Source organism: Cyprinodon tularosa, unplaced genomic scaffold, assembly GCF_016077235.1.
Source record: "Cyprinodon tularosa strain WSP-4 unplaced genomic scaffold, ASM1607723v1 ctg10, whole genome shotgun sequence".
NCBI classification, from domain to species: Eukaryota; Metazoa; Chordata; class Actinopteri; order Cyprinodontiformes; family Cyprinodontidae; genus Cyprinodon; species Cyprinodon tularosa.
In genome coordinates, this window is record NW_024037782.1 from 3,177,422 (window position 1) to 3,197,053 (window position 19,632).

The following is a 19,632-nucleotide window of genomic DNA, read 5'->3' on the forward strand; positions in this document are numbered from 1 at the left end:
TCATTTCAGAGACATAGCCAGAAAATTTTCATAAGGATGGCCAGGCAATAACCAATGTAAACTGAGGGGTGGGCAAAAGTGGATAGGCGACAAAACCTCAGGGTTAAGCTACACTGTTCCAACATGAAAATTAATGAGCATCCATATTTTCTAAATGAAGACAAACTATCCTTTCCTACAGCCTTTACTAACAAATAGACGCATATATAGTGAATACAATTCTTTGAGGTTTAAGTTCTGGGGCAAACATCTTTTCCATTGTCATTAATTATTTTTATCAATAATCATTCTAAAAAAAAAGATATTTACAAGTGAAATATCTACATAAATTGATTATTTAATACTTTTTATTAAAGTAGTTATTTATCTAGGATTTTACTGAAGACTCCTAGATGTTGCAGAGACACATCATTTTCTCTTTACCCATATAACACAAAATATAGTTCTGAAAAGGGCATGGATTTTGTACTTAACTTTAATTTCAGTATATTTATGTGCATAATTAACCACAGTGTCTTTGTTGTCAAGTAAATGTTAATATATGAAAAATTAAAATGGTTTGAAAATTATAAATTAATCTACTTGCCATATTTTCTTGCGAGCAGATAAATGAAATAATAACCAATACATCAAATATTAAATTCATGATTTTTTATTTTTTTTAAATTACCAATTGCCTTTAATTGGTTGTTAAAGAATAATCCATTACAATCAAATCTCTCCATTCTACTCTTCATTGTTGCAATGTTCAATCATTTTTGCTTGCGAGTTAAATTACACATTTTATCTCACATTTAGTCTGGTTTATCGGGCAAATCTTTTAAAGGAATTGCTGCAAAATAACACTGCTCTGAACTGCTGTTATAAACAGAAGAAGCGCCACCTGACACCCGCTCAGTGCGGAGCTGGTAAGTTAAAGATAAAATTACAGCTAATCAATCTTTCTTTTTTTATTTATTTATTTTTTACTTGGCTATATTTTATTTTTAAGCTAAACAATTCAGTTTTGTCTCCTAAGATTGTCTTGTCATATTAAAAATTGGTTTTCCCTGCTCTATCTTTATATCAAAACAATCAGTTGGAGTTGTGGTGATATTCGGTGAATAATATCTGAGTCATGCTGTGTTCACGAGGCGTGGTAAATTATTTCTGATGAAACGAAAACGAAAACTAGCAGACATTTAAAGGCGTGCCTGCTCTGCTGGCGCAGTCAGAATCACAGACAGCTTCCGCTGAACTGGACCTTTCTATATTTTTACTAGTTCATTTCTTTGATATTATTCGTACGGAAATTTCAGTAAAGGTGAGTTTCATTTCATAATGGAATTCAGGAAATATTTGAGATGCGATTTCTAATAAAAGCTATGATAATATCCTTAACTTGATGATGCATTACAGACATTGAGTGAACGCAAGAAGTGAGGAATAAATAATAATATTTTTCCATCAGACGACGCTTCAAAACAAGTAGGCGTTTGGGTGGTTTAAGACATTTACGTTTGTTGTTATCGTTGTGAAAACTGGCATCCGTTTCGAGAGAAAAGGAAACTTACAGAGACGCGGAAATGAGGTTTCGCAACTAGAGGGCGCAGTTTCCCCTCTGATGAAGTCATTCGATTGTTGCTGCTCGTCGCTTAAAATTGTTTTTAAAAAATTTTCTGCGCAAGAAAATGTTATAACTCTTAGTTCTTCGCAGTGTGAGTACTTTAATGAAAAGTCATATATTTTCCTGTCAAACGTAGTTCCATTTTGCTGTTAAACTGAAAGGCAAGCTGACAGTTTGCTTTTATTTCCTGCTTTAACATAAACAATGATAGTATCTCTCTCTTATCTGACTGCAATACTCTCTTTAGCAATGGAGCTGTTGGCTTGCAATGTTTTACAAGGAAATTCAACTAATCACATTGCTTTTTTTTTTTTCTTTTTACCATTTTGATATGGAATTTAGATATTTTCACTTTCTTCCCCTTTACCTAGAAATCAGCAGTTTCCTCCTGAAAGACCATGGAAAGGTTGGCTTCAAGGTCAGGGAGAAGAGGGCCTCAAAATGGTGAGTTCACATGTTAATAGTGGAGTACACATGCACACACGCATACAGTAGTGTTTTGCAGCAGAATTTTTACTCCTGGGATATTTTTACATTGTGTCTTGTTAAATTCATAGTCTTTGTTTTCAGTTCAACTTAGTTTCTTTATATAGTGCCAATTTGCAACACAGAACAACAACTAGTGTTGCGCAGATGCCATTTTTTTGGCCCTGATACCGATAGCCTCTGTTTGAAATTAATGTGTGTGTATATATGAAGAACTGCATACTACTTGGATGTAAAATAATTGCCATCATGGCTTTGTCAAGCTGCTGCCTACCTTTGTGAAGCAGGAAAAAGACTAATAAGTAGGGATGCACGATATTGGGATTTTGGCCGATATCCGATATGCCGATATTTTAAAACTCATGTAGCCGATAACCGATACCGATACCGATGTTAATGCTGGACAAAAATAAGTAGTCCTTGAAAATAGCAGTTTTGTTATCCATTTCTGACACTTTAAAAAATAATATACTCAAATATATTTTCATATGCTGATATCAAATTGGTTTTTAAAAACACGGTATCGATCTATTTTGCTTTCAAAATCTCGTGAAATTTCGTCGTTCTGTTACGAACTCTCGTGATATTTTGCAAATTCTTGTGAGATTTTGTTAGTAAAATAGATCGATACCGCGTCAATATATCAACATATAAAAATATGGCAACATTTCGTAGCATAACGATGACATATAGCAATATTTCATTAGTAAAAAAGATTGATATGGTGTTTTTAAATGGCAATATATCAGCATATGAAGATATTGTGATATTTTAATATATCAATATTTTTTCCCCTGTCTTTAGAAGTTTTTAAGTCTGTAAAAAATAAGTTTTTGAGGAAGAGGAAGAAGTAGTATTTTTTTTTTTTTTTTTTTAGACTTAAGAAACTCAGAAGCTGATCAAATATCGGCTTAAATATCGGTGGGGTGGCCGATGTCCGATATTCAGTTTTAAGGCCGATACAGGCCGATACCGATAGGGGGGCGATTATATCGTGCATCCCTACTAATAAGTGAATCCAGTAGAGCTTTTTATCGCCTGCCTGGAATGGGTGACAATAGTTGAATAAACTTTTGGCTCTCAAAATGGTATCGGTGCCCCGTTCGTCGTTACTTACCAATACCACCATTTTAGTGGTGGATCGGGGCCCCAGCCGATACTGGTATCGGTGCAATACTAACAACAAACAAAAAAGGCGTAGGAGTAGAAATATTTAAATGTCATGTAAATCCCTTTATTTTCCCTCAATAGGGAAATTCACTTTTTTTAACCCAACCCTTTTGAGATGGGTTTAACACACTAGACCAACACTCCCCCATATCATCTATATATCATCTCAGAAATAAATTCAGATAACGTCTGAGCCGTTTTTTTAATTATATCATTATTTGTATATATGCCTCATATATGAGGGTTGTGACAAGCTGCAAATGAGGAAACCTATTTGCTTTTTTTTCATCAGCAACATTTTGTTCTTGCATTTCAGCTATACTGTCACTAAGTTCTCCCTTCTGTCCTTTTTTCGGCTTTTTGGTTCCTTGGCCTTTTATTATTAGGTTTCCATGTTGGAATAATATTTTGCACAGTACTTTGTGGGCATTTTGTTTAAGAAAGTTCAGAAATGATCTCTAATGTGTCTGTTGGATTTTTTTTATAATAAAGATACTATTTTCTTCATTTATATACTCTGAATCTATTTTTACTACTATTAAATCAAAACATTATCTATTGTTTAATTAGATGACTTGGTGGCACAGGATTTTATTTATGGATATGTGAGTATAAAAGGTTGGATCCAAATGTAGAGAATTTTTGAGAACCATGTGTCATTTTACTTACATTTCACAATAATTTCATGAATGACTCCAGAAAGCATAAAGTTTGTAGGTGTAAAGAGAAAAATCAGATAAAAAAAATCAATGTTTATGAATAAAATTGAATGGTACTGTACATGCATTTCCTTTTCACTTTTATTATTTAGCCTAACTATAGTTTTTTTCTTTTTTGTCTTTCAGATATCGATACTGGCCAACATGAAGGTGGGTATGGACAAAGAGGACCAAGACGAGGCGGGTTGCAGGGAGACGGAACAAGTGAACAAGGGGTCAGAAGAAGAGCACAAAGCCAAGGAAATAGCCAAAGAGATTCAGATAGACAGAGAGGAGGAAGGGGTGGACATAGAGGAAGAGGTGCAGACAGGCAGAGGTTTGGAGGAGGCAGAAATGAACACCCAGGTGGAGCTGAGAGGCAAGGAGGAGGAGCAGCAGGAATAGGTATAAGGAGAGGAGCGCCCAATGGAGACCGAAGGGAAGGCGGGGAAGAGAAAAAAGATGGTGCTGGCCCTCGTAAAATGGGTTATAAAACACTGGAAGAACTCTCGCAACAGGAGCCATCTGTTGTGGCTATTACTCTTTCCTCAAAGCCTGGCTTTCAACTCCTGCTTTCTGAGACACCAATGAGACCTGACCTCATCCAGCTTGTGTGCCTTGCGCTATGCAAAGCCTTCAGTTCAAGGACGGACAGAGGCACCCTGCAGCACCTGGCTGACATCATAAAAGACTCAAAGTTCCTAGGTACCACCCTGCTTCACTATGTGGGAGGTATGATGTCTGACTCCAACCCTAATCGTAGAGCACAATACCCGCACCACCTGGAAAACATCCTAGCCATTCTGTCAGAGGTAACTGTTGCTTGAGATTATGTATCACTTGTTTAGGAAAAATCCTTCATTGCAATTGGGTAATGCTTTAATGCATTTGACTGTGTAGAATACTTGCACCTAATAAAGTGTTCTTCATCTATCCTTATTAGGTGGTTAGTATATTCCCTGCAAGCTCTGTCAGTACAGTGAATATGCTAGTGACAATGCTCCAAGCCTCTATCAACACCCTGAGGGCATCCGGTATAGACTTTCCGCCTAAAGTGGAGGAAAAAATGGAAAATCTGAAGGGCTTAATAGAACATCTCCAGGAAAGATCGAGAAAGGGTACCCTGCGCACAGACAAGGACTCATATTCTCTTCTAACTAACGCTGATGATAACCAAGGTGAGACTTTCTTAAGGTATTTCTGATCAAACGATTTTCTAAAGAAATGTTTATCTTGGTTAAGAGAGTGAAAGTGCCCACATTTTTACTAAAGGTGAAGCGCAGGATGATTTCAGGAACATACCGCTCTACCCAACTCCTGAGGAGTTCCAGCAAGACCACAGGCCATTTTTAAGGCCCAACATCACTTCCCAACGATACACAAATACCCACCTTTACCTCGACACACACTTCCGGCTGCTCAGAGAGGACTTTGTGCGACCGCTTCGCATGGGAATTCAACAGTTGCTCCAGAACCAGATGGACGCCGGAAGGAATGATAATCCAGCGAAGATGAAGCGTTTCGACGACATTCGTGTTTATTACGACACACATCTGGTGGTGCCCAAGTGCACACAGACTGGTCTCGCCTACATTGTCCAGTTTGATGCTGAGCCACTTAAGGTAAAATTATTGATCAATTTCACCTGTCAGATGTAATAATAAATATATTATCAAAAAAGACTGCTAACACGAATTTATTTCTGTTCTTGCAGTTTGTGCGCTGGCAGAACTCCAAGAGGCTGCTCTTTGGTTCCCTGGTCTGCCTGTCCTACGATAACTTTGAGAGCTTCTTGTTTGCCACGGTTTCTGACCGAGATCCCAAAGATCTAGAGAAAGGGCAGGTCCAGATTACCTTTACAGAGGAAAGCAGACTCAAGTTGCCCAGAATACAGGTGAGGCAGAGCAAACACTTCAAACAACCTGCCTGGATCCTAAGAAACAAATATAATTAATATAATAAATTTAACATTTTCCCTTTTTCATCCACAGACTGATCAGTTGTTTCTGATGGTTGAGACAACAGCATACTTTGAGGCCTACCGATATGTTCTAGAAGGTTTAAAGGAGCAGACTGAGGAAGATTTGCCCTTTCAGAGGTAAGAATGTTTCTCTATGTGTCCTGGAAGATTTTTTAATCTAATTGCGCGCTGAAAACCTGTTGATTATGTAGAATATGTCTGACTAAATTTAGAGAAGAAAATGTGCATGTAATGCCATAAATATGAGCTCAGTGGTTTGCAATTACAAAGCATGACATTACGAATTCCCCAAATTTTAAATAACCCTAACCCTAGCTTGACTTTTTCTATTTATGTGTTGCTGGCAAACATCACTAAGATTTAAAGTTAAAACCATAAATATGCTTCGGTTCTCCTCTAGGTATTTTGAAATCATTTCAGTTTGAGGTTTAAGTGCAAACAAATCTTTGTACCATATGGAAGAATGTCACAAAGCTCACTTAGATAATCCCTTACTCAATTTGTAACAAATATAGGTCTTGTAACATTGTCTATTGTTTACTTGTGATATTGTTTGTGTATTAGCCAATGCCATACCTACAGGTGAAAATACATATTTGTACATCAACGTGAAAGTCAATTTCTTAGCTACATTTCTTACATTAAAGGTTATTGTTTTGGACAAGATGAATCTCCTGCTGTGGTCAGTGATGCAGCAGATGTGAAGAAGCCTCTGACTGATAATCTATTGTTACTACATTATGAAAACAGTGGCTTATGGATATTGTTGTTTTTCATAAGCATCCTCTTAGCAAAATAACCTCTATCAGCTCCAGAGCAGCATGTTGTTTAACCTTGAACACCCACTGTTTCTAACCAGCTATACGAACAGATTCATGTGGGTTAAATGTTTTTGTTCACAACAGATTTATGGAACTTTTGAAAACTCTTGCGACAAATGCTGAATGACCAAAGCCAACCTGCACAGGAGGCACTCTGGTTGTCATTTTAATGTTGGTTTGAACTCTTCCAGATACATTGTAGAGTGCTCCACCGATGTGCAACCACCAGCTTACCTAAGGAGAAATGATGTGTATGACCTCTCCCCTGTTGCCAACCCTGAACACAAAAGCAGCATAAAGCCCTTTAAAAGCCTGGATCCAGAGGCCTGGCCTGACATGGAGGAATTGGGCTTGGATGTGTCTCAGATGAAAGCCTTTCAGCTTGCCCTCACTAAGGAGCTGGCAATCATACAGGGACCCCCTGGCACTGGTGAGCAACCGAAAAGATTTTGCTTAAGCCATAATCCCATCTGTCATAAAGAGACAAATATTGAACAGACTTTTCATATTTGTACAAATCTGGAATCTTCTCAAAAAAAGCTGCCAAAATGCTCTGGTTTCATCCAACAAATAAAAATGTTACTTTACTTCTTGCAGAAATTGTTCTCAAGATTGCTGTCCTAGATAATGTAACACATGAATGTGTCTAAATCCATCTATTCCTTGTCTGCTCTCGCTTTTAGGAAAAACCTATGTTGGCCTAAAAATTGCTCAGGCTCTGTTAACCAATCAGGAGCTTTGGAACAGCGTCAACCCAGCTCCAGTGTTGGTCGTGTGCTACACTAACCATGCCCTGGATCAGTTCCTGGAGGGTAAGCAGTAATAATGGAATCAGATTTTTGTTTTCCTGGCTGCCATGAATGGATCAGTAAAGATTTATATATAAAAAAATAATGTATATAATCTACTCACAATTGTCATTTTTGAAATACAAATATATCTGGCCTCAGTTGTTTTTAATTCTAATCTTTTTCCATGTAACATTGAGGTCTGAGCCCAGCACCATAGTAAAATGTTTAGGAATAATAAAGCTCTTTTCCATAAGGTTGGTTTGCTTTGGCTCTGCTTCACAGGCATTCATAAGTTTTTGAAAGATGGCATTGTGAGAGTGGGAGGTCGCAGCAACAGTGAGATCCTGAAACAATTTAATCTGCGTGAGCTGACCCACTCACAAAACTTCAGACGTACACTTCCACCACACCTTCGTACCGCTTATAATCAGGTGGGCTCTTACATACTTGAATCTACAGTGCAGGGGCATGACACACAAGATAAAAAGTGTTCAGTGAAATTCACATCTTATTAAATCCTTTACTTTTCCTGATTTAAAGATCTATAGGCAGCTATGTGAGGAAGAAAGGGCCATCCAAAGCCAGGGCATGAGGCTTGAGTGCTCGCTTAAAGGTGTGATGCGGGAAACCTTCCTCCAGAGGTTTATTTTAGACACACATTGGGATAGTCTCAAATGCCTCCCTGTAAGTTAATATAAAACATTTTTTTTTCCTTACAAGTGTTTAAATTAAAATAGGAAATCAAACAAAACTTGAAATGATTTTTCAGATGGAGTGCAGCACTGAGAACTGGAACAGAAAGAACACAAGTCTGATAATGGAGTGGTTGGGTTTGGGTTCAACTAATTTCCAGCAGAGGGAGCCAGAGACTGCGAATGAAAACCAAGGTAGAGCTTTTTAATTGTGAAAATGATGTGTAGTTATTAGGTAACTGGCTTTACAACTTTTTTAATTAAATGCATATAAGTTCCAGAACATTAAAATGACCATAAATACCTCAAAGAATTTCTGTTTAACAGTAAAAAGAAATTAGCAATTAGTAAGAAACTTTACAATGTCTGTATAGTAAAATATATAACACATAAATACATTGTTAGAACACTATTCTCTCTGTCAAGTTGATGCATTTGTTATTGCTTTGTTCCTCATATTAGTTATTTATATAAAAGAAAATGTTATTTCATTTTATTACATTTGTAACCTGGGACCTAAATTATTGTTTTCCTGTTTCTCCTATATTTTGTCGCGTTAACTATAGAAGAGGAAGCGATGGAGGAGGAAGATGAACTCATTGAAATTGCAGAAGAGGCAGAGTTGATCCAAGCAGAGCGGATGATTGACGACGGCTGGACAATTGGTCCCAGAGCTGGCAGAGATGACAAGAAGAAAGAGAATTTGGAGGATGGTGTCAGAGAAATGGAAGAACTGATGCTGGTTATGAACCTGGACAACGTTGATGTGCGGGCAGAGCAGAGTGGAGAAGCCTGGCAGGTAACCACACTATGGCATTTTATATACAGCACAATCAATTTGCAAGAGCCCTAATGAACAAATACAGCCTGAATAAATGCAGAAATAAGTGTGTAATGCAACTTTTTATACAACAAGTTTAAAAAGAGGCTAAATAAAATGGAGAGAAGTAGGAATCATAAAATTCTGCTGTTCCCCAATGCCAATCGGTAGCATTTTCCATAAAGTAAGGAGGATATTTTCTCTAAACCTGCACATCCCATACATACATATATAATCTCTTGCTGTATATCAACAGAAAAAAATTATTTTTCTCACATATATTAACTGGCATGATAATAATATTTAATTTTAACCTATAGAACAGGACAAGGCAATTAGCAAAAGTGTGAACCCTGTCCCTTACTTTAGAGGTGTGCATTATCTTGTGTACCGTCCTGCTCTACAGCGCTACCAGCAATTACCAACCACTCAAGGGACCCTTTACCCGATTAGTACCATTTTTTCATGCAGGGAATTTAATAATTAAGTTAAGTTTTAAAGTTTTTTTTTTTTGTAGCATTAATTAAACACAGCAGTTAAGTGTGATTTTTGATAAAACCTCACGGTTGCAGCATGTTGTACTTGCAACAGCATTTTTATTCTGAATACTCTCAATATGTTTCCCTTTGTCAAGAAGGTTCCTGTGTGATATTTTCTTTGCATTGTTATTTATAATGGCTTATGATACTGATTTTCAAATTATTCAACAGCATCCTGATTTAACTAATTATTAAAAACAGCTTAAGTATCAACATAACTCAACATACACTACTTTTGACTTGTCCAGATGCAACGGGACCAGAGAAAAAAGATGAAACACAAAATCAGAAAAGAGATTGGGAAGAGCTCAGCAATGACTGAGGAGGAGGAGAGTAATGTGTTTGACGTTTGGAGTCTTAATCTGAAAGACAGATGGAGACTTTACCGGTATGTCTACATTTCTGATTAGATTTCTTTTACTCACTGTTTTTTTTCTTCTTTCACTTATTTCTGTATTTTTCTTTTTTGTATACTATAACTACCCTCTCTTTGATTTTTTGGGGGGTTCTACTTTGCTTCTTTGTTTCTCAAATTAAACTTATGCTGGCAGAAGAATTATGCCATTAGAATGTGAAAAGTCAAACAATCTGAAATATAAAGTGTCCCCCTCAGAGCTAAAATTTAGCTGCAGCCCAGTTTATTTAGAGAACAAGACAGATCATTAAAACCATCATATTTCTGTTCCTACCATTTGGTTTTAGTTGTCTGTCTATTATATACTGCTGTCTAGAGTACATTACATTTATTTGTAATGCACTAACAAACATTTGTTTTTCAGTATTTTTGCAATATAGTGTTTTATAGTTAGTTTTGCAGCATATGATAAACATTCTAATTGCATAGCTGCTGTCTGATTTTCCACCAAAGATAACATTTAGTTGTTCCAATTAACGTTTTTCCCAGTGGATTAATGCTAAAGATGTGCCCCTTGTTAATTTCAATTTGCAGGGGCCAAATCTTAAGTATTCATATAATTTCCATTTTTAATGACCAGCAGTGGACATGCAAATGTATTATTAAATGTTCAAAAAGCCTTACAAGACAAGCCCTTCACTTTGTATCCAAAATTTAAGTTGATCTTTTATCTGAGTGCAGATATTGTTTTAAAAAGGTAATTGAACTCATCCTAGAGACATCATGTAGTTAAAATGTACTCATTATCATGATGTAGTGTTTTTAATTCAGTCATCTTATAATAAATATAATCTCTGTACGTTGTTTAATGTAATAATTGTAAAAGCAAAGCCAGGAGCAAATATGTTGGTCAGCATGTATGATCTTCTTACTGATCAAGAATGAATACCTTACAGAAAGACAGAAGAGCCAACAAAACACCATTTCCAATAATGTTGTACAAAGTTTTTGTCAGATCTTCTTACTGTTTTTTTATTTGTACCTTTGTCTACATTTAAATAAGTTTTAGCCACAGATTAACTATGCGTTCCAGTAATTGTCTGTGGTATCAAAGCCATTTACCTTTTTATTTAAATTCTGACAGAGCAATCACATTTTAATTGGTCGGTGTAATTTCTGTAACTGGGCAATCTAACTTAAGTTAAAGTTTTTCAAAAGCTGCATCTGTAAATGCAAAAATGAATGTCATCATTTATCTGCGTTATGAATACTTTTAAGAACCTTCTTTTTTCATGCACATGGATTATACCAATAAGAATGTTGTTTTTAATTTCATTTTGTATTGAGACAGTATGAATTTAACTTAAATAGCCCTAATTCCAAGTTTATTCACTGTGGACTTTACCTATATGAACATTTAGGAAAGAGCACTCAAATATATGATAATTTTTGCTTTTAATTTTCTCCATCCTGACCAAACTGGCTGGTTTAAAACCTCAACTAGGCATGTCTTTTGTTGTCTCTGTCTAACCTAAAATAATTTGTAGGTATCACCAGTTGTAAAAATCAGTGCAATATCACTTTAATCAACTCATAGAACACTGGTTCAGCTGAAAAGCTCTTAAATACACGCATTTACATTTTGTCTGCTTGTGTGTGCAGGTTGTGGGTTACACGCTACAGGATAGAGCTCCGAACTAAAGCCCTAGAGTCTGAGCAGGCATATCAAAATGCAGTGGACAGACTGGCTGATGTTAAACGGCAGGAAAACCTTCATGTCCTCAAGAAAGCAATGGTATGGAATTATTAGATTGATTAATTGTTGGAACGAATATTTATTAAATTTATTAGGAATTAGTTACTTAGCCAAGTGTCTCACAGTAATTTTATTATTTTTTAAATTAAGCTTCATTGAATATCAGATTTGACATGGTTTTAATAGCAAGCTGCCCCCCCCCCCCTTCCTACAAAGCCTCTGTCACATCTTGCCGATTTATCCAGTTTATGCCTGATGTCCCAGAATCTTCTAAAACACTGACATATGCTTTACCTTTTATGTATTTTTTCAATTTTGGGCATGTGCATAGAGTACTCATAACGAGTCCAAAAATTATGTCCAGCGACAGCCTAACTTAAATGTCACAAGCCAGTGTCCTGAGGGGAGGGGTAATGCGCCTGACCTGCATAAAGAGATTTTTCTAATTACGGTATTAACCTAGTTGCTGTTTACCACCTGCCAAAAAAACAAAGGATAAATAAGAAGTAAAAGAAAGGTTTGCAGTGGCAGCAAATTCATCATCATGTCTGCTACGAAGTTGGTTGGTCGTGGCTCTGGGCGTGAATGCAGGGAAGATCCATCACACTCACCTTCACTCTCACCCTATGATGGGGATAAAGTCTGGAGGAGAACTGATGGTTTCTTCATCTAAACCCCCTTTTATACCAAAACGCTGCCAATACACCATTATACAGTAGCTGTAAGTAGGAAACACGTTCAGCGGTTTGGAACACGTCAAACACGTTGATATGCATTGGAGATAAGTTCTTCATAAGGTACGCATAAGTTATACACAAGTTAATTGTAGGTTTTGGATAAGCTAGACACCATGACCTTTGAGTAACTTACACTTAACGTATGTTAACATCAGATAACTTACCTGTGACTTGTGTTCTACATATGAGCATACGCTGGCATATGTCGCCATTTGCCAGCGTGCTTAAGCATGTTTCAGCATGCTCAGAACTCATACAAAACTCATCCATAACTTATCCAACGTTTGCCAGCATTTTTGCCAGATTTTTCACTACTCAGGCATACGCTGGCTAAATCGTCAAGGTGAGACAGGGGCTTAAGGTGTGAAGTTTTGATGACGACAGAAGGCCAATACAGTCTCTAACTGACACGCAGTGTTCAGAACAGGTTGTAGCAGGAACTTCCTAAAATGTTTCCACGGGCTGTGCAGTAAAAACTTACCACTAAACCATCCCTTACCCTAAACCTAGAGAAAAACTGACTTTGCAGGCTAAAGTAAAATAGAAAACTGTCATGAGCCACTATTGTGTCACGTGATACAATGTTTGCAATCTGTCATTTACCCTGCACTTTGGATGCTGACACGAGGGGGCTTGGACGAATTGGGAGTGAGAATGTGGTAAGTTGGATGTGTGATTTAACAGACTTGTACCATTCTGTCTAGGTTATCGGCATGACAACCACAGGGGCTGCAAAGTTCCGTAAAGCTCTGCAGGAAGTACGTCCATGTCTTGTAATTGTTGAAGAGGCTGCAGAGGTTCTGGAGGCCCACACCATCACTACTCTAAGCAAAGCCTGCCAACATCTAATCCTAATCGGAGACCACCAGCAGGTATGAACTCTTGCAAAAATTCAGCAATTTTTCAAACAATTATCAATTTTACATCTCATTAAACCAACAGATTTTCTTTGCTGGTGTGCAATATTACCAAATTGCTATGAAAGGTTTCCCATTTCTATGTCTGGATGAAATTTAGTTAATAAAGTATCACAGGGATTTATTGTATTTTTTTCTATTCCCTATGTTCCTTGAGGTATGGCAAAATATGAAACTATAGTAAATAAAAGAAAATTAGCTACCATTACTGAAGACTGAAGAGATTAGTGAGGAGTGATATTCTGGACATCAATAGACTATTATACAACAACTTGTCAAGGCCTGCCAAGCACATATGGGCAGGCAGCCTGTCTAGCAATCTGTGGCATGTGATCACAACTACACAGAGTTCTATCACAAGTCTAAATATTCTGTCCTGATCTCATCTTGCTGTGTAACTTCTGTTTGCTGTAAAATCAGTATTTGCATATATTACCCTGTTTATTCACGGCTTTCAGCATGTGTACGGCCAAATCTAATATACTAACCATTTGACAAAAAAAAAAAAAAAAAATCAGGAGGATAAAGGACTAATCATGAAGAAAGTTACTTCTTTATAATATGACCATGAATCCTCAAGCATTCTTTTAAATAATGTAACAGGAAAGACGTCATGCTGTTTCAAATAAATTCTCTTTCTTTGCAGTGGATTAAAACTATTGGGCATTTACTTGAACTTAAAAAAAAATGTTTGTTATAGTGTTTTTGCAGAAACCAAACTTGAATACATGTTTGCAAAGGAAAGTGCATCCTACTTTCCAAGGAAAATAAGTTTGGCATTGTTGTGCTATTAATTAATCACAGGTTTGGTGTTGAATAGAGCAGAACACAATGCTTCACATTTTTACTAGAATGTGTCTTGCCTCCTCCACACCCCTCCCACACACTTTCACAATCACACTCTGTCCTCTAGCTAAATTAGGTTTGCAAAACTACACACAGACAACATTACTAACGCACACAGACAAAAGATAGGGGGGTTAAATACATTTTCTTACATTCTATATGTGCTGTTAACCACACACAAAATTAATATCAAATCAGGTGAGAGACTAGATTACTTCACACTTTTATTCAGGGAGTTTCTAACTAAATAAACAACTTTGAAGATTAATCACTTTTAATTGGATGGATGGATGGATGGATGGATGGATGGATGGATGGATGGATGGATGGATGGATGGATGGATGGATGGATGGATGGATGGATGGAGTTGCACGCAAGATTTTATGCTTAAAAACAAGAAAACAAAATTCAATACAAATTCAGCCAGATAAATCTTGATTATATTTTTAAAAATCATTTTCATGTATAAAACCAGAACCTGTAAAAAGGCACAAGCATGCTTACAACAATAAAACAACAACACCATATTATTTGACATTTAAAATACATTCCAAATCTAGGAAAATACTGTATTACCAGGATAGTTATTAACAATAAACTGTTTTTTGAATTAAAACATAAAAGTGTATTTTGTTTGAAAAAAAAAAAAAAAATCCAAAATAGATTTGAAAATTTATTCAGAAAACAATAACAATGGGAATAAATTGAATGTGCAGCCCAGCCAAATAAGAAAAATTTGGTTAAAGATGCTGAACTGATAAAGTTGATAAAGTTGTGGATGAAAATAATACAGAATCTAACGTGTATCTAAAGTGTAAAAGATGATTTATGGGGTGTTTTTTATATTTTTTTTATTATTATTAGCTGAGACCAAGTGCCACTGTTTATGAGCTTGCAAAAAACTTCAGCCTGGAGATGTCTATGTTTGAGAGGCTGGTGAACATGGGACTGCCTTACGTCAGACTCAACTATCAGGTTTGTTTGTTTTCTTGTTTTTTAATTTTTTATTTATTTAAACTTTTGTGTTGGTAAACACAAAACTTTGTTAGTTAGAATAACTTAATTTTGAAACACATTTTTAATCTCAGATGGAGTTTGTCTTTTCATCTTCTTTATGTGTTTCGCCCCTCAGCATCGTATGAGGCCAGATATTGCTTGTCTTCTGACCCCACACATTTACTCGGAGTTAGAGAACCATCCGTCTGTGTATGAGTACGAAAACATCAAGGTGATGAAACATTTTATCTCATGCAGTTATTATAAATCTGCTTCTGTGATCAAAAAAATACCTGATCCCTCAACAGCTGTGCTTTTGTTTTCATTGAACAGGGCCTGAACACAAATCTTTTCTTTCTGGAACACAACCACCTTGAGGAAGAGATCAAAGATGGAAGAAGCCATCAGAACTCTCATGAAGCAAAATTTGTCGTTGCTCTGTGCAGATACCTCCTCCTCCAGGATTACAAACCAGAACAAATCACTATACTCACGACCTACACTGGCCAGCTTCACTGTCTGCGCAAACAGATGCCTGCCAGTGACTTCTCAGGGGTCAAAGTACACGTGGTTGACAAGTATCAGGGAGAAGAAAATGACATTATTTTGTTGTCTCTTGTGCGCAGCAACCGGCAAGGAAAAGTTGGCTTTTTGAACATTCCCAATCGTGTCTGTGTAGCTTTGTCACGAGCCAAGAAAGGCCTTTACTGTATTGGCAACAGTGAGATCCTGAGCAGAGTTGAACTGTGGAGTAATATCTTCCACACCTTGAGGGAGAAGGAGCAAGTTGGGAAAGCTCTGACACTGTGCTGCCAGAATCATCCAAATCGACAGGTCAAGGCTTCTTCTGCCGAGGATTTCAAACAGGCGCCTGAGGGGGGATGCACCCAGCCTTGCCAGTTTCGTTTGGATTGCGGCCATGTTTGCCCAAGAGTCTGTCATCCCTATGACCCAAAGCACAAGGAGTTTAACTGTACTAAGAAGTGTGAGAAGATTTTATGTATTCATGGGCATAAGTGCACACGTTTGTGCCATCAGACATGTCCAACAAAATGTCCAGTAAAAGTTGAGAAGATCATACCTCAGTGTCATCACACACAAATGGTTCCTTGCCACCAAGAACCAGACACATTTATTTGCCAGGATCCTTGCCAGAAACTGCTTCCCTGTGGTCATCCCTGTGATTCAGTCTGTGGGAAACCTTGCAGCACCAAGTGCACAGTGCCAGTAATATTAAAACTTAGTTGTGGGCACAACCAGCAAGGTGCTTGCTTTCAAACAGGCACAGAGCAACCTGAATGTAGGGCATCATGTAAGCATGAGTTAAAATGTGGGCACGGCTGTCGCGGTACCTGTAGCAAGTGTAACCAGGGGCGCTTCCACACCCCCTGCGCTCGACGATGTGAACGTCTTCTGATCTGCTCTCACAAGTGCACGGAACCTTGCACACGTGATTGCCCCCCCTGTCAGAGGTCCTGTGAAAACTGTTGTGTCCACAGTAACTGTATGAGGGAGTGTGGGCAACCATGCGCTCCTTGCGTTGAGCCCTGTGCTTGGCAGTGTCCTCACCAACGCTGCAGTAAACTTTGCCATGAGCCATGCGATCGTCCACCATGTACTCAACCTTGTAAAGAGACCCTAGAATGTGGCCACCCATGCATTGGTCTCTGTGGGGACAAATGTCCAAGTAAATGTCGCATCTGCCACTATGAAGATGTCTCAGAGATTTTCTTTGGCACTGAAGATGACCCTGAGGCTCGCTTTATTCAGCTTGAGGACTGTGGACACATCTTTGAATCCACAGCTATGGACCAGTGGATGTCTGACATTAATCAGGGACCTGAAGAAGGGCAGGTAGCCATAAAGCTTAAAGAATGCCCTAGGTGTAAAACTCCAATACGTAAAAATCTGCGCTATGGATCACTCATCAACCGCAGTCTGGCTGAGATAGAAATGGTAAAAAGGAAGATAAATGGAAGGCAGTCTGATATTGAGGAAAAAAGAGCTTCCCTGAAAAATCAGTGGTTTGAAAATCATACCATTGGTGACATGTATGTGCAGGAGGAGTATAGGGATATCCAAGAAAAGCTTGAAAAAAACTACCTCACGTCAAGTGATCTGTGGGTCTTGGAAAACAAGATTGATTTTCTGATAAGAGTAGCAAAGCTCCTAAAAGTCGAAAGGGAAAAAATGTTATTCACAGATGGCTACAGGTTTCGACAGAGAGTTAAACAGTTCATGTCCTGGCTCAATAACACAAACCAGAAGTTCACAGACCAACAAGTCTTTGATTTGCAGAGAGAGCTACAAAGACTCACCTTACTGGCTGAACTTAATGGCCGGTGCCATGTTGCAGATACAAAAGGCCAAATGAGCAAAATGCAGTCTGAAGTTCAAGAAATCAGACATGCCTTGGAGATGGATGGCCAGTTCACAGAGCAAGATCAACTAAATGTTAAAGAAGCCATGAAGAGTCTGGATAAAAAGTTTCCAGTCACTGGCTTGGGGATCAGTGAAGAAGAGAGAAAGATGATTGTCTCAGCAATGAAAATGCCCCCAGGCCACTGGCATAAATGTCCTAATGGCCATGTCTATGTCATTACAGAGTGTGGTGGAGCTAATCAGAGATCAAATTGTCCTGATTGCAAAGCATCTATTGGTGGAGAAAATCACAGACTTGACAGTGGCAACCAGGTTGCCACAGAAATGGATGGATCCCGGTATTCAGCCTGGTCTGAAGCTAATAATCTTCGCAATTTTGATCCTCTAGACATCTAAAAGCTAATATTGAAAGCATATATTATAAGATGCATGCTTCCAATAGAATGGTGTTAAATAATATATGCAAACAAAATGTATTATATTAGCTTTTAAATGTATAAAAAGAGTCCTTGCAATCATTTTTCAGTTTTTGCAATCATTGAGCAAGTAGTAGGCTTTACAAAGGTAATTAACAAATGAACAATATCTTAGATGGAGTTGATTTTTAAATTCCTTCACTGAAGTTTGACAGGGAATGTAAAATTCAAGAAAGTTTTAAAAGATTCTCCAATATTACAACATATGTTTTTAGAATTTCAATGTGTGTATAAATCAATCAATATGAGCATGAAGTATTGTATTCAATAAATGACTGTTAAGAATATGTTTTAGTAAATGGTTAACAGTGTTTTGTACCCTAACAAGAACAAGGTGGCAGCAGAATACTGTTAAACAATACAATGTTAGTTCAAATAAAATAAAATATGCCTTGATCAACAAGTGATTCCTTGTCTGTTTTTATTTCATATGCATGTATTCTACATATGTCCTCACATTGAACTTAAATGAAAATGATTAATTTTGCTGCTAAAATAATTTATCTAGCCAACTTTCACTGTTTTCTTTTTTGTTGTATGATATTCTCCTGAACCTTTCGCAGCAAGGGTTAAAAACGTGTCTCAAACAGGATATCGTTGGCAATGAATTCAAAGAAATAACCCTGAAATAACTACCATTCCTCCTCACCATGTATTACTCCCACTCACAGAGTTTCAATTTGGTGTCTAGTAACAAGTTTGCATCACTTTATTATATGATGAATGTTTCCCTGTCACAAGCCCAGCTCTTGTGCAAACTTTGCTATCTGAAGGTATGGACAACAAAAATGTCCTGTCAAGGAAGCGTTAACAGTGAGCAAACTTTAAAAGCTGGCCACTCTTTTAGTATTTATAGTGTTCAAGTACAGACTTGAGGAAAAGCTGGATGAAAGGTGACGCTGGAGGAAAAAGGGTAATATCCTCCAAGGTGGACTGACTCATTTATCATGCCATGTGGCCTTAAGTATGCCGCTGTCAGAGTTCACGGGTGTGCTTCTGCCATAATAACTACAAAGTTACTTTAAATCTAAAATCTTTTAGTGTTCAATAACGGTGCTAATCATTATTTTTTTTTCCACAGTGAAAATAAAATTTTTGGAAAAAAGAAATAGGAACTCAAACTTACAGTCTGACATCAAAGATTACATATAAGGAGGCTCAGTTGCATATGCAAAGGAAACAGCATATGCAATAAGAATGTGAAGAAAGACATTTTTCTTGCCACAAGTTAGAGATGTACACTAAACCACCAGCCCCAAAACCCAATGTTTTTTTTTTACAGGTTCTGTAATAGTAATATATATATATATATATATTTTTTTTTTTTTATGAATGTGCCACAGTATTTGTGTTCATTTTTGGTATTTTTTTGTTTGGGATTAACTGGATATAGATTGCTTCAGGCTGCAATAATTTGTGCAGGCCTGTGCAGATCTCTCTTTTTTTATGTATATTATTCTATTATTATTTCTGACCATTGAAATATGTTCAAATGCACACAGACTCTTTTTCCATCATTCTATATTGAACCAATACCTCTTTCTTCTCTGCAATTTTCACTG

At 37.2% G+C, this 19,632-nt stretch overlaps 1 protein-coding gene across 1 annotated transcript; it reads left to right on the forward strand.

Moving 5' to 3' along the window:
• The first annotated feature begins 1,154 nt into the window (after nt 1-1,154).
• Nucleotides 1,155-18,473, forward strand: znfx1 (zinc finger, NFX1-type containing 1). The gene is made up of 19 exons (XM_038304541.1): nt 1,155-1,303; nt 1,978-2,062; nt 4,108-4,772; nt 4,904-5,138; nt 5,233-5,582; nt 5,675-5,854; nt 5,952-6,058; nt 6,954-7,192; nt 7,446-7,574; nt 7,836-7,984; nt 8,094-8,237; nt 8,323-8,440; nt 8,812-9,044; nt 9,853-9,992; nt 11,622-11,754; nt 13,157-13,324; nt 15,081-15,191; nt 15,349-15,444; nt 15,546-18,473. The coding sequence occupies exons 2-19, from the start codon at nt 2,005-2,007 to the stop codon at nt 17,988-17,990; spliced, it is 5,700 nt and encodes a 1,899-aa protein (XP_038160469.1). The 5' UTR covers nt 1,155-1,303; nt 1,978-2,004; the 3' UTR covers nt 17,991-18,473.
• Nucleotides 18,474-19,632: the final 1,159 nt, after the last annotated feature.

Bases quoted from the DNA above. Each gene is read 5' to 3' on its own strand.
- znfx1 (XM_038304541.1), top strand. From the start codon at position 2,005: ATGGAAAGGTTGGCTTCAAGGTCAGGGAGAAGAGGGCCTCAAAATGGT. The intron at 5,583-5,674 runs GTAAAATTATTG...CTGTTCTTGCAG, and splicing joins TTGATGCTGAGCCACTTAAG to TTTGTGCGCTGGCAGAACTC. The intron at 7,193-7,445 runs GTGAGCAACCGA...TCTCGCTTTTAG, and splicing joins ACAGGGACCCCCTGGCACTG to GAAAAACCTATGTTGGCCTA.